The sequence below is a fragment of the Budorcas taxicolor genome, chromosome X (assembly GCF_023091745.1).
Source record: "Budorcas taxicolor isolate Tak-1 chromosome X, Takin1.1, whole genome shotgun sequence".
In the NCBI taxonomy this organism is placed as follows: Eukaryota; Metazoa; Chordata; class Mammalia; order Artiodactyla; family Bovidae; genus Budorcas; species Budorcas taxicolor.
The window spans coordinates 62,635,976-62,649,578 of NC_068935.1; the positions used below are offsets into that span (position 1 = coordinate 62,635,976).

General features: G+C 58.7%; 2 protein-coding genes across 4 annotated transcripts; both read right to left on the reverse strand.

The window, feature by feature from the left end:
- Positions 1–1,447: 1,447 nt before the first annotated feature.
- NAA10 (N-alpha-acetyltransferase 10, NatA catalytic subunit) lies at positions 1,448–6,136 on the reverse strand. The gene is made up of 8 exons (XM_052663227.1): positions 5,953–6,136; positions 5,381–5,479; positions 4,906–4,964; positions 3,953–3,998; positions 3,755–3,870; positions 3,517–3,561; positions 2,343–2,427; positions 1,448–1,795 (listed from the first exon to the last, which is right to left on the reverse strand). The coding sequence occupies exons 1-8, from the start codon at positions 5,971–5,973 to the stop codon at positions 1,559–1,561; spliced, it is 708 nt and encodes a 235-aa protein (XP_052519187.1). The 5' UTR covers positions 5,974–6,136; the 3' UTR covers positions 1,448–1,558.
- A 275-nt stretch (positions 6,137–6,411) lies between these two features.
- Positions 6,412–13,276, reverse strand: RENBP (renin binding protein). 3 transcript variants are annotated; one of them, XM_052663393.1, is made up of 11 exons: positions 13,192–13,276; positions 12,777–12,886; positions 12,534–12,609; positions 12,286–12,361; positions 11,999–12,087; positions 10,373–10,597; positions 9,598–9,679; positions 9,195–9,370; positions 8,543–8,674; positions 6,637–6,724; positions 6,412–6,547 (listed from the first exon to the last, which is right to left on the reverse strand). In XM_052663393.1, exons 1-11 carry the CDS (start codon positions 13,216–13,218, stop codon positions 6,414–6,416), a joined length of 1,215 nt encoding a protein of 404 aa, XP_052519353.1. In that variant the 5' UTR covers positions 13,219–13,276; the 3' UTR covers positions 6,412–6,413. The 3 variants fall into 3 exon arrangements, with proteins under 3 accessions (XP_052519353.1, XP_052519352.1, XP_052519355.1); XM_052663392.1 differs by having other exon boundaries at positions 11,915–12,087; XM_052663395.1 differs by lacking the exons at positions 11,999–12,087; positions 12,286–12,361.
- Between the last annotated feature and the right edge of the window lie 327 nt (positions 13,277–13,603).

A 13,603-nucleotide genomic window follows, 5' to 3' on the forward strand; every position in this document is an offset into this window, starting at 1 on the left:
AGCCTGCACTGGGGCGCGGTCGAGGTAGTGCGCATGCTCCACCGCTCGCCCCGCCCCGCCCTCCGAGCGGAGCCCGGCCCAGCCGCCGCCGGACCAATCAGAGCCTGGGAACGAAGCCGGCTCCGTAGGTGAATCTAAAGGGACTGACGCCGGGCGCGGAAGGTGGGGCGAGGCAGAAATTTGAGTCAATCAGAACACGGCCTCCCTTCCCCTCGCGGGCCCAGGAGCCGGCGGCGGCGCACAGGCCCGCGCAGGCGCGTTTTCCAATTCCCGACCCGCCCACTGGTCTCCGCCTACCCGGCTGCCTGTTGATCACGTGGCAGGCGCCAGCCAGAGAGACAGGAGCTCCAACCCTTGGTAGCGAATTATTCAGCGTAGCAGGAGAGCAATGTGCCATCTGCGGTAGCAGGGGCATAAGGTAGTGACAGCTAAGGAGTGTTGAGCTCCGCTGGGAGGTGGGCGGCCCAGGCAGCCCGCCCAGGGAGGAGGGGCAGCAAACAATGGTGATGCAGTCGGAGGGAATGGTAGGGATGAAAGGTACTAGAGCAAATTTTAGGCTTCTATTCTGCATGAAATGACATGATGTTATTTGTCAAAATCCAGAGTGTACAACGCAGAAGGAAATGTAAACCCTGGACTAGAGTCGGACACGACTGAGCGACTTCACTTCCATGGTTCACTTTCATGCATTGGAGAAGGAAATGGCAACCCACTCCAGTGTTCTTGCCTGGAGAATCCCACGGGCGGCGGAGCCTGGTGGGCTGCCGTCTATGGGGTCGCACAGAGTCGGACACGGCTGAAGCGACTTAGCAGCAGCAGCAGCAGCAGCAGCAGCAGGACTATAGTTAATAATGTATCAGTATTGGGTCAAATGTAAGAATACAAAGTTATTACTAATGAAGTAATTACCCTCCAATTAAAATAAAAAGAAAAAAGGTCAAAATGTTATTAATAGTTGAAACTGGAGGGGTGAGGCGTGCATCCACGGAAACCCTGTACTATCTGCTCACCTCTGTGAATCTAAAACCGTTAGGAAGGAGATTCAAGGGGTATCACGGTGATCAAACGCACAGAATTGGTGGATCTGTTAGTTTGCAGGGGAGGGAGGAATCAAGGACACTTGCCAGGGCTTGGGGAACTAGGGAGCTGGTTGGGCCACTACTGAGATGGTAGATAAGGTCAATGGAACAGCTGGACTCCCACATCTGGAGCGTGGCAGGGCAGCAGCACAGCAAGGCTCAGAAGCCTTCCAGAACTCCAGGGTTTCTTTCCCCAACCACCGGAGACCCAAAGACAGCTCCAAGCCATCAGACCTCTCCAAAGCCCTGACAAAGCTCTTCCCTTCTAGGAGGGCTTGCAGGACGCACTGTGCCAAAAGGCTGTGAGGTCCACATCCAGAGGAACACAAGAGCCGGAGCAGGGCATCCACACATCACCCAGAAGGTGCACACTCGCACACGTGAACTCCCCAAGGCCACTGGGTGAAGTTTATTGTGAAACCTCTTGCTGTGAGGATGGGATGGGTGGGCCAGGACAGGGAGGGGAGCAGGTGCGGGCTCTAGGAAGCCGAGTCAGAGGCCTCTGAGCTGTCCTTAACATCAGTGCTCTCTGTGGTCTCGCTGACCTCGCTTAGGTCCTTGCTGTCGCCACCGCTGTCCTCCGCAACCAGGCCCTTTTCCTCACGACAGGCCTCCCCTGAGCTTGGAAGCGAGTTGCCCTTGCCTTCCATCTTGTTCTCGATGGAGCCCAGCACCACGTGCCTGCCCTTCTCCTTCAGCTCCAGGTGCCGCCTCAGCTGCCACCAGAAGCCCGGGAGAGGCAGGAGGAAGGAGACAGGGCCTAAGTCTCTAGACCATGAGGGCCTGCTCCCACTGCCCATTTCTGGTCCCTTGTTGTGGGGGCAGGCAGGGCAGAAAACACAGGACTGCATTGGGAGACCCAGGGCTAGTCCTGGCAACTGCCCCCTCTGGGCCTGTTTCCTCTGCAGTAAAGTGGAGGTGTTCACACACCCTCACACGGCTGCTGTGGAGCCCTCTGAATGGCCCCAGCCCCCATGGAGCCTTGGGCAGAACCCCGTCTCCTCAGCCTTGGAGCCGGCTGCAGCCATCCCCAGCCCCACGCCTCAGCACGTCCAGACTGTCCTGTCACAGCTGCCTCTGGTCAGGATAGGCTTCTCCTCAGAAAATGGAGCCTTGGCCCAATGAGAGCCTTCTTTAGAGCCCTGCCAAGGTCTGGCTCCCCACCTGTCAGCTGAGGTGAAGAGGACCAGGACATCTCCAACTCCCTCAGGCCACCCTACTCAGCCTGCTTGGGGCCGGTGGACCTGGCACCACTGGACTCACCTCATCGGCCATCTGGGTGAGGTCCCGCTTCATGGCGTATGCATCTTCCCCGTCAGCGTAGTATTTGGGTTCCACTTCACTGATCCTGGGGGCGGGGGGGGGGTGGAGAGGAGGAGAAGAAACCGAGTTGGGGGCAATTCTCCTCCACCCTCTGGTGCCATCTGCCAGTGGGACGGGGTGTCAGTGCCCCCCAGAGGCCCTTTGGAGACATTTCCGACGTGGCCTTCTGTCTGCTTTCTCGGACACTAAGCTGGACTCCCTCCCACCCTTGGCATTCTGCCACCCCCCACCTCATCTCTAACCTGGCTCCCAAGGATCTGTTTCTGTGGTTTCCTGGGAACCGCGGGTCCTGCATGTGGCAGTACCCTCCCCTCCTTGCCCGGTTCCCTGTCATTTCCTGGGCATGCATGGCTGGCTGGCTCCCATGCCGAACAGTTGGAAACGGCGGGGGGGGGGGGGTGGTGGTGCTGTGGCCTCTGTTCTTGGTGTTCTTGGATGGCCCAGAAAGGCCCTGCCAGCCTTCAGACCCGGGAACTGTCAACCAGCAGGGGCGTCTGCATCCAGGTCAAAGATCCTCAGATGCCCAGCCCGTAGGTCCTTCCCTTCCTTAAGCAAGCTGAAGCTAAGGCTGTCTCAGTGGCCTCTCCACAAACAGCCCATCCCAGCAGCTTTCACCACAACGCAGGGCAGTTCCTGGCCAGGCTCTCTGTGTCCAGTGCTGGGCACACTGAGCGGACTGCTCTCACCCACTAGGACACCCAGGGCTCTAGACCCCTCTGCTGCACCCTTCCTGCGCCAATATGCTTAGGTTTACCCTTTCTTCTGGTTCTGCTGAGATGCTTCTAGGTGCCTGGTCACTCTCAGTCCTGTTCCTGTCCTGGGTCCTTGTCTCTACTTCTGAATCCCTTCACCATGCTGCCCTTCACCTGGCCCCCACCAGCAGCAGGTAGTCCTCTTCTGCCCAGCAAGAAACATTAAATGTCCTCTAGGCCCACAACACGTCTCAAACAGACGGTAACAGATGGGTGTCACTGTCTCCGAGTGGAAGCCAAAGCCTGTCCCTAGCTCCAGCTGCTGCCCACCCTCATGCCTAGAAGGTAGCTCAGCCCATCTCAGCCACCTGGGCAAGCCAGACCTGGGGACTGTCCCATTAGAAGCATCTAGATTTACTTACTGAAAGTTGAGCGTGTTGGAATAGAGGTGCAGAGCTGCCCGGTTACTGTAGGGGAACAAGGCAGTGCTGAGCTCTACAGACCAGGCCAGACAGGGACAACACGTCCAGGCCCTGCCCATCCTCCCAGCCCCCCTCCCCACGAATCCCACCTCTGGAGTCTTCTCCAAAAGCCAAGGCAGCCCAGGACCCGTATCAAGACAGTAGCCCCCACCCCCCTTCCTTTGACCCCGGCTTCCACCTCTTCCTGACATGCAGGGAGACATATTTGGCATTGAAGTTCTCGATCATGGCTCGGGAGGCCTGATCCATCAGCTTTTGAGCCAGGCCAAGACGCCGGTGGGAACGCTTAACAGCCTAGGGGCAGAAAAGTGGGACCTCAGAGGCAGCTCCAACTAACTTCCACACCCACCAGAGCCTGGGGGGAGGTCCTACGCACCAGCGAGGTGATATGTCCATGGGGCACGTCGTCTGGGTCTTCTTCCCTAGATCAAGAAGAAAGAGAGGCTAGGAGCGAACCTCACAATGCCCCCAGACCCAGGGTAGGGGAGAGAGTCAGGGCTCTCCAGACCCCAGACAGCAAACAAAAAACATGTGCAGTATCAATGGAACACTATTCAGTGCTAAAAAGAAGGGAGTTACCAAGCCAGGAAAAGACATGGAGGAAACCTCAATGCATATAACTGAGAGGCAGTCTGAAATGGCTTTCTTTGCGACCCCATGGACAGAAGCCCGCCAGGCTCCTTTGTCCATGGAGATTCTCCAGGCAAGAGTACTGGAGTGGGTTGCCATTTCCTCCTCCAGGGGATCTTCCCCACCCAGGGATTGAACCTGTTTCTCTTGCACTGGCAGGCAGATTCTTTACCACTGAGCCACCTGGGAAGCCCACACACTGTATGATTCTAATCATGGGATGTTCTGGAAAAGGTAAAACTATGGAGACAGTAAAGAGATCAGTGGTTCCCTGGGGAGAGAGGAGGGATGAACAGGTGGAGTACGGAAAACTCAGCAGGCAGTAAGACTACTCTGTGATACTATAGTAGTGAACACATGTTGTTATACATTTGCCCATATGACTCCAAGAATGAAACTTACTGTGAACTATGGACTTTAATAATGATGTAGCAATATTGTAACAGATGTACCAGGAGATATTAGTAAGAGAGGCAACCAGGGAAGACAGGGAAGGAGTTATGTGAGAGGGGTGTGTATTTTAAACTCACATTTCCTTTAAAGCTCAAACTGAACTAAAGAACAGTCTATTCACTTCAAAAAGAAAAAAAAAAAACCCAACCCAGGCAGCCTCCATCAGGCATGTGCAAATGTTGGTGTCCCTCCTCCCCAACCCACAGGTCAGGCACCAGTCTCGTCTCTCTGCCTCTGGTGACTCACATTTTGGCCAGGACGTACCCCACGATCTTCCCATTCTCATCCTCAGCGATGTACGAGAGCTGGAAGACAGGAGGAAAGAGGAGGCAGAAAACAAGTTTCTATCAGAGCTGGAGGAGCCCTTAGCGGACATCTGGCCCCACCGCCTGTCTCTCGCCCTGGCCATGATGGACAGCAGCCCAGGGTGGAGTTCAGTGACAGCTCCTGACCTCCAGGCAAGGTGGCCTTGTTTTCCCATGCCCCTTGTTCTTAACCAGGAAGAGGTGGGCAGACAGGTGGTAATTCTGCTCCTAGGTTGGCCCTGTTCATCTCCCATCTTCAGGCACCTCCTTTCCACCCCCAGCCACCCCAGATGAAGCCAACACCCAGGGCCTCCTTCACCCAGGCGCCCCCCTGGGACTCTTCATGGTCTCAGCCAACCCAGGGTGGGAATTCTCTGACTTCCTTGACCCAGTCCCCAAATTCAACAGCCGCCCACCTGGGGCCAGGAGAGGCCATGGTAGAAATAGTATTTCATCTGGTAGTTCTCAGGCAGGCACAGGAGGTTACAATGTTGCATGTTCATCAGGTCCTCTGGCTGCGAGGGAGGAGGGCAGTGGAACGCGGTCAAGCCTGGGGCTGCACTAAGTAGGCCTCGGTTCTGTTGGAGCGCTGCTCGTTGTCTACTCACCGAACCCCCATCCCCACCCCCAGACCTGGGCGGGAGCTGGGACTATCTGTCTCTGCACAGTCCTGGCCCAGGGCCGCCAGGCAAAAACTTGACTGTTCCAGGAACGGACGTGAGCGCTAGGAAGCTCCCCAACACCATCCCACAGAGCCCCGACATCCCCAAAAGAAGGGGTTCGCAGCCCCGGCTTTGAACCCCTGGCCTCATCTGTGGGGAGGGCCAACCCCACGGGAACGGTAGCCTTCACTGCTTTGTGCCGGGCGGCCGCAGGCGCTCCAGGCGGCCGGCCCTGGGGCTCGGCCGGGCCCCTCGGGAGCATGCGCACGCGGCCACTGGGCCTCGCTCCCACGCGGCGCGGACCGTCTCCGGCCCCGGCTCCTCACCCTCGCATTGCGGATGTTCATAACGGCGGCGGGACTCGCAGCTCCCAGCGGGTCGTGAACGCGCAGTCAGCTGCCGCCGCGCTTCAGAGCGACACCGGGGCTACCAGGCCACGGCTAAGGCTGGAGCTAGGTCCGGGATCGCGGGGGCGGTGGCGGAAGAGGCGGTGCGCGCCTGGCCCGTCCACCGGACGGAAGTGGCGCGCTGCCGGACCCACCCTCCTGGGTGCTCGGCTAATGCGCAGGGAGCTCCAAGGGCGGGGCGGGGTCTCTATGTGGGGCGGGCCAATGGCTGGGCAAGCCCGGGCGCGGGGCGGGCCTCTTGGCAAGGTGGGAGGTTCCAGCGCTCCGGATGGGTCACTGGCCGGGCGAGCAGGTGCCCTCCAGCCGAAGGCGGCGGGCGTTCCCCACCTCCCGCGACCCCACGGAAGCTCACACACACAGACAGTGTAACGGGTTTCGTTTTATTCTGCGCCTGGGCGGGCGGGACCGGCGAGCGGAGACCGGGCGCTGAGGGCCGAGGCCGGAGCGAGGCGACTCAGCAGGTCGTTCAGCATCTCCTCGCACATGGCCAGGCACCGCGGCACGTGGAAGCAGCCTACGGGGAGAGGCGGGACAGCGGTTTGGGAGGGCTAGGGGCAGCGAAGTGCCCTGAGCCCCTGAGGCCTCGCCCTGTCCCCCACTCACCTTTGAAAGGACCCCCCTTGATAGTGAGGGCGACCTTCCCGTCTCGGTTTAAGTAGCCAAACCATTCCCCGTACTCTGGATCGCGAAACTGCAATAAGGCAGTGACAGGCAGCGCCGGCAGGTCATGTAACTTTCTAACAGATGATTCCCTTTGAGTTCCTGTTCTCTGCTTCACAGGCCTGTCTTCCAGTTGATGAGATTGTAGATATCTAGCACTGAACGGACTCCAGCCTTGCTTGTCACAGGTCCCAAACACATCTCCCTCTCCCTTGGAGCCCCTTGAAGCCTGACCCTGCCCAGCAGCTGTGTTGACCCATTCCAAATTCCTTTCTTCTCTCTTGCCCACAGTTCCTTGCAGATCCTCCAAGGTAGACTCCGGAGCCCTGGCCTAGACCCTTCTCTTTCCTCCCCAGATAAAGACCTGAGTGGAATCCCTTCTCAGAAGAACTGTGGAAGAAGTCAGTGACACTGAAGTCCACTATCAAAATGTCTTTTTAAATGTTGACCTGTGAATAGGTCTACTCCTCTTCATAGCAGGTAACACTAGTTCTATATCTATTCATTCTATCTTTCCAGTGACACTGCTCATGTCCTCACATTATTCAACTATTTGATCTGACATGGACAGATTGAACTGTTTCTGTGGATGTCTGAATTTCCTGTCTTCTGTTATGATGATCAGTGCATAATGACTGATCTGTTTATGAGTTTCCTGATTGTTCGATGGCCATCTCTCTTTCTTGACAATTTATTCCTTAAATTTCACTTTATGCAGTTAACACCAATGGCCTCGAACACAGGTTCTTTTGAATGCATTTAATATTAACATATATCACCCCGGGTCTTGTGACTGTTGTGTTTGGAAGTGATGATGAGTGAGTGCGATACTGGGAGATGCCCCTCGAACTACAATATAATGTGAACACATTTGGGATGTCTACTGGTGACGAAGTCAGACACTGCTAATACCACTGTGCTTTCATTCATGATGGAAGCGAATACTGGATTTCAGTTAGAGGTCAGCCTAAAGAAAGACAGAATTTTCTCCCAGGTCGCAAAACCCACAGACCACCAAGTAAGACCCCCTGTTGTAACCCCTCCTATACTGGGGTTTACTGATGGAGAGAGTTGTGGCTTTCAAAACACATTGGGAATTTTCCTTCATTCAGGCTCAACCCCCAAGGTGCCTCTCAGCCATGGCTGGCACAGGTCATCACTCCACTCACTGCACTCGGGCCTCTAGTGGAGGGGGGTCCCTGGCTCCCCTCCTGCCTCACAACTGATTCTTGTCTCCTTTGCTGGGCCCTCCTATTCCCTCTTCTCTTTTCTTTCTGTCCTCAAAGCTCACCTTGCCTTGTGGCTCGCAGTATATATCATCTATATCCTTATGACACCCAAACACTTGTGGCCAGTCCAGACTCCTCCCACTCAACCAGACTCTGAGCCCTGCTCCTGTTGCATCTTCCACCCCGGGTCAGGCCCCCACTCACTGGCCAGGATGACAGCCACCACGCCACCTCCCTGCCTTGGCCCGGGGCCCTATGGCCTCCCCTTCCGAAGCCCCGGCACCTGTGAACCCCAGAGTCAGGTTGACCCCTCTTTGCTGAGCACCCCTTCTAGCTTTTTTCCTTCCCATCAGCCCCGCCTGCAGCCCCCTGACTTTGCTGTATTTCCCAGAGCTCTCATCCCCATCCCCATTTGCTTGTTTACTTGTTTACGGTCAGTCACTGCCAGCAAAATGTGAGCTCCAGTGGGGAAGGGGCTGCTCTGTTGACTCAACAGAGGGTATTGGGGCCGGGACCTCCATGTCTGCTGAGGGGCAAGCGGGGGATGTGCAAGAAGACTTGCCCTCCCCACCCAGTCTGCAGTCTCCACACCTTTGCTGAGACCAGGAAGCAGAACTTACCCGGTGGAAGGTGTACTCGGCCACCTGGTAGAAGATGCGCAGCAAGGCAGGGTCCCCAGTCTCACTGTAGCCCATGAGGAAGGCGATCATGGCTTCACTGTGTGGCCACCAGAGCTTCATGGCCCACTCCAGCTGGGAGCAGAGAGGAGGCATCTGGAAGCCTGTGTCCCACCCTCCACCACCCCTCTCAGCAGGAAGGTCACCCCCATCACTCAGGCCCTGGCTAAGACTCCATCTGGCCCAGGCACTTGGAGCTTCATTGTGACATGGACGTCTATGGAGGCCTTGACCGCCTGGCAGATTGGCACTAGCTTCTTGAGCCAGAAGGGCAGGGCTGGGCCAGGCTCCCCTTAAGCCCTGGAATCCAAACCCTGGCTGTCTCATCGGTCTGTCTAGAGCCCCTTGGACAGTCAGCTCCTGCCAGTGGCCAACTCAGCCACCTTCTGTGGACCTCAGTGGGATCAAGGCATAATCACACAGGCATAAGGGACCAAATCTGCCCCTGCTGCTGATGGCTTAGAATCACCCAGCGAGCCTTTCCAAGACAGAGGGACACGTGTCTCCTTGTGTGCATGAGCTTGAGGACCACTGGGGTCTCCTGGGCCCCCCACTCTGTGAAATGGGTTGAGGACAGCCCTGGGCACATTCCCACCTGGGTGGGGCAGAGGCCATCAGCATCCTGGAAGTAGAAGAGGCCACCATGCTCAGGGTCCCATCCAGAGTGGAAAGGCAACAGTAGGAACTTGTCAATCACGTGGGCTTGAAGTTTGGCATCACCTCTCCGGATGGCATAACGGAGCAGGAACCAGCCAGCCTCCAGCGCGTGGCCTGGTGAGGGCTCAGGGTAAGGCAGGTAGCGTGGTCTCCCCCAGGTAGGGGGCTCCAGCCCCCTGCACTCTGTGCTGACTCCCTTCCTCTCTTGCCAGCAGTGGGGGCTGCTCTGAGCCATGCCCCCCAGCATGGCAGGCCCATCCCTGCTTCTCTGCCTGGTCCTCAGTGCCCAGTGTGGAGGGAGGCAGGCAGTCCCCACATCTGAAGCCCACCCCACCCCTCACCTGGGTTCTGGTGTCTCCCCAAGCAGCCTGAGAGTTCCTCACCATCCTCTGACACGTTCTCCAGCACAGCCTGCCCACCCCTCTGCAGGAGGTGTAGAAGGGGGTTCAGCACTCAGCAACCCCCTCCATCCCCTCCCTCCTCATCTGCAGGCTTGGGTGGGCTGGCGGGAGTGGGCAAGGGGATTTTGAGGAGGAGCTGATTCACTCCCAAGGGTCTGGAACTTGCTTTGGGCCTGGGCCCCAGAAGACACTGAACGGGGGCGGGACTGAGATTGGGCCGACCTGGCTGTCCAGAGGCCTGGGAGGAAGCTGGGTCTGGGTTTCGTGCTCCCTGATGGGCCTGGGTGTCTGGACCCCACCCTCCTGCCCTCACCCCAACCTGGCTCCCCGGGGGCCTCCCCCACCCTTTCCAAGGGTTCTGGGCCACACTTCCCTGTATCTCCCCATCTGTAAAATAGACCCCCAGCTCATGAGTGGGCTTCCCTGGTGGCTCAGATGGTAAAGAATCTGCCTGCAAAGCACAGCAGACCTGGGTTCGATCCCTGGGTGGGGAAGATCCCCTGGAGGAGGGCATAGCAACCCACTCCAGTATTCTGGCCTGGGAGAATCCCCATGGACCAAGGAGCCTGGCGGGCTATAGTCCATAGGGTCACAAAGAATTGGAGACGACTAAGCTTGGGGGTGGGTGTGGGCCTGGGGGTGGGGAATGGGGGTCACTCTGTGCCCCAGCCCCCCAGGACTGGTCTGGCAGCCAGCATCTGCCTCCTGCCCCCACCTGCACATGTTGCAGAATCCTCTGAGCGCACCAGTCCCCCAGCTCCGCGGAGATGCCTGCCAACTCCTCGTCCGCCTCCCCGAGCTGCTCCACCAGGTTAAGCAGCATCATGGGCACCGCCATGGACTCCGAGGCCGGGGCCCCAGGGAGCTGGGGCCGGCCCAGCCCAGAGGGGTCCTCCCGCACCCAGCTCACGATCTGATCCATCATCTCCATGGCTTCGTTCTGGGAGTGGGGGTGGTGAGGGGAGACCCAAGCTGAGGCTGCACCCCATCCAGTCTGGTCCACCCAGGTCCCTTGGGCTGAGCTCCTAGGATACTCCTGCCAAGGCCTGGCCCTGGGCTGGGTGCTAGGGCTCCCAGGCTGGGGGCTACAGACCGTGCCCAGGCAGTGAGGTCAGCTTTGAAAGATGAGGGGGCCAGGGAGGAGCACCCTCCCAGCCGGGCTGGTCCCTCTGAACAAGACCCTGCAGAGCCGGGATGGGCGAGGGCAGTTGATCCCCCAGGGCCCCCCACCTCTTGTTTGTTGAAAAGCGTTAGCCTCCTAGGCCCTTCCAAGTTCCAAGGAGCACATTTAATAAAATAAGTGAGGAAATGCAGAAACAAAGGAAAACAGATAAGCAAGACAAAACAATAAGTTTAGACTACAAGAGCCATAAATAAAATCCTGAGTTGTATCCTCGAGCTGTTTTGCACATAACTAAAACACCCACCATGGGGAAGAACTTAAGTACATGCTGCCCACTGGCACACAGAGCCCAGACCACTGGAACCAGAAAGTAGATCATGTAACTCCCTCCTGGTTATCTCACCACCAGCCAATCAGAAGAATGTTCCTAAGCTCTGTGACCTCCTCCTTGATTTTGCCCTAAACCCTTCTCTGAAAGGTGTTTTGAGTAGGACCTACCCTGTCCCTTTGGAATAAATGCTGCACTTTCCTTCCCCACCACCTGGTGTCAGTGGATTGCCTTCACCGCACATGGGCCCAAGTCTGGTTTGGTAACATCTCGGTGCCCATCCTAAAGAAAATCAGTCCTGAATATTCATTAGAAGGACTGATCCTGAAGCTGAAACTCCAGTACTTTTGGCCACCTGATGCGAAGAACTGACCCATCGGAAAATACCCTGATGCTGGGAAAGATTGAAGGCGGGAGGAGAGGGGGACGACACAGGAGGGGATGGTTGGATGGCATCACTGACTCGATGGACATGAGTTTGAGTAAACTCTGGAAGTTGGTGATGGACAGGGAGGCCTGGCGTGCTGCAGTCCATGGGGTTGCAAAGAGTTGGACACAACTGAGTGACTTAACTGAACTGAATGGTGCCCAGGGCCCCTGTGGGGGTTGTTGGGGGAGGGCCTCTAGGGGAGGGAGGACACATAGTGACAATAACAGCAGTAACAGTGGGTGTGACTGGCAGCCCCGGGCCCTGCGGGCCCAGAGAAAGGACTGATGTTAAGGACAGATCTGGCCCGCACCCAGGCACCAGGAGCCAGCGAAAGTGAGGGCACGGAGATGTACAGTGTGCCCATCCTCCCCCGCACCTGGTACCGCGCATCCCCAGTCACCCTCCACAGCTCGTTCATGGCCATGGTGTAAAAACACTCGCTGAAGATGGTCCGCTGCACCTTGACTGGGCGGCCATCCCTGGTCAGCACAAAGGCACATTTCTTTGCAGGAGGTGCCACTTGGGCATAACGCAGCAAAAACTCGCCACCTGGTGGTCAGGAAGGTGTCACGCTGGAAGGCGCGTTGGGGGTGCCCCAGCCGGCGCCTACCTCCCCATCGGTGGGCACCCAGCGTCCTTGGGGGGCTTCCAGAGCCGGCTGGCAAGCAGGCAACTGGGAGCACCGCGCGGCTACCGGGATCACCGGGAGTGGCTTCTGGGGAGACGAGGACTGGGAGGGGAGGGCACCTGCTTTAGCTGCATTCAAAAGCTCCGGGCGGCGGAAGCGCTCAAACTGGCGGTACAAGCGACAGTACATCCACACCTAGGTGGGGGGCGAGGGAGCGGAGGGGTCGTGGCTCAAGTGGGGGACCGCCGTCCTCAGGGCCTTGGGAAGGAGGGCGGTGAGCTGCGATCCCTGCCCAGTGTGCAAACTCAGGCAGGACCCAGCGCGCCGGTTCCAGTCCTGGGCGCCCCGGGGAACGCCTCGTCCATACCTGCCTCCCCTGCAGCCAGACGTACTTGAGGTCATCGTACACCCGCCCGTCGCGGCCAAGGCACGTGAAGAAGCCCCTGCGGGACACGCTGGCGTTAGCCGAGTTCGCGGTAGGGGGGGTGGTGAGGGGGCCTAGGGGCTGGGGGTGGTCCCCCACAGATGGCAGTCAGCCCAGAGTGAGGTGCAGGGGCTCCAGAGGAGAGAAAAACCCAGTCCAAGGCCCCCAGAAGGGCGAGGCGCGCACCCCTGCTCCTGGTCGTGGGAATGATCCAGCCAGAAAGCCACCACGCGATCCAGCTCGCGCGCCACGCGCTCCTTCCAGGCCCGCAGCTTCTCTTGCTCCTTCTCCATGTCCTGTGGAGAGAGACTTGGAGACACGGCTCCCCCAGAGGCCGTCCCGTCTTCTCGGGTGCCCGTCCCATCGGTGGACTCCCCGGGCCGCAGGTCACCCCAGGCTCGAGTGGCCCCCTAGGGCTGCCTGACTCGGAGCCTCGGGAAACCCCCCCCCCCACGTCCCCCCGGGGCAGATCTGCCCTCCTGACCAAGATGGGCCCCGGGACTGAACCCCCCGTCCCCGCCCCCCATCCTGGACGGCCTTCTCCAGGACAACACCGACCACCCCCAGCCCGCGCCCCTTCCCCGGGCCGCCGAGCACTGGCCTGCCACACTCGGAGACCCCGGCTCATCACTCCTTGTCTTCCAGGAAGCCACACGGAGCGGAGTGCTGTCGCGTGACTGTCACTCAGCTGACCCAGCCTAGCACCACCCACCTCTACCCCCCAGGTTCCGCCCGGCCCGGGGGCCGAGCCTGCAGCGGGGGCGGGGCTTGGCTGGCTCACGGCCACGCCCACCCTCAGGCCACGCCCCCGGGCGGACCCCACCCCCTACTCCCGCAGGGAGGGTGAGGCCGCTGGAGCTCCGCTGCTGGGCGCCCTCCATTCAATGCCCTCCTGGTGGGAAGTGCTGGGTGAGTTGGCAGGACGTTCTGGGATTGGGGTAGAAGGGGCGAGGAAAGAGTGAACTCAGGGTCGTCTTCCCTCCTCCAGCCACGTCTCCCCGCCTGAGGGGGGC

What these genes read in the sequence shown, in the direction of transcription:
- NAA10 (XM_052663227.1), bottom strand. Translation starts at nt 5,973, where the DNA reads ATGAACATCCGCAATGCGAGG. An exon ending in TGAACATCCGCAATGCGAGG is followed by an intron (nt 5,480 to 5,952) that starts GTGAGGAGCCGG and finishes CCTCCCTCGCAG; the next exon opens with CCAGAGGACCTGATGAACAT. An exon ending in ATGGCCTCTCCTGGCCCCAG is followed by an intron (nt 4,965 to 5,380) that starts GTGGGCGGCTGT and finishes CCTGTCTTCCAG; the next exon opens with CTCTCGTACATCGCTGAGGA.
- RENBP (XM_052663392.1), bottom strand. Translation starts at nt 13,218, where the DNA reads ATGAGCCGGGGTCTCCGAGTGTGGCAG. An exon ending in GGATTCTGCAACATGTGCAG is followed by an intron (nt 9,680 to 10,372) that starts GTGGGGGCAGGA and finishes CACCTCCTGCAG; the next exon opens with AGGGGTGGGCAGGCTGTGCT. An exon ending in CCGAGTACACCTTCCACCGG is followed by an intron (nt 6,725 to 8,542) that starts GTAAGTTCTGCT and finishes GCCTTATTGCAG; the next exon opens with TTTCGCGATCCAGAGTACGG.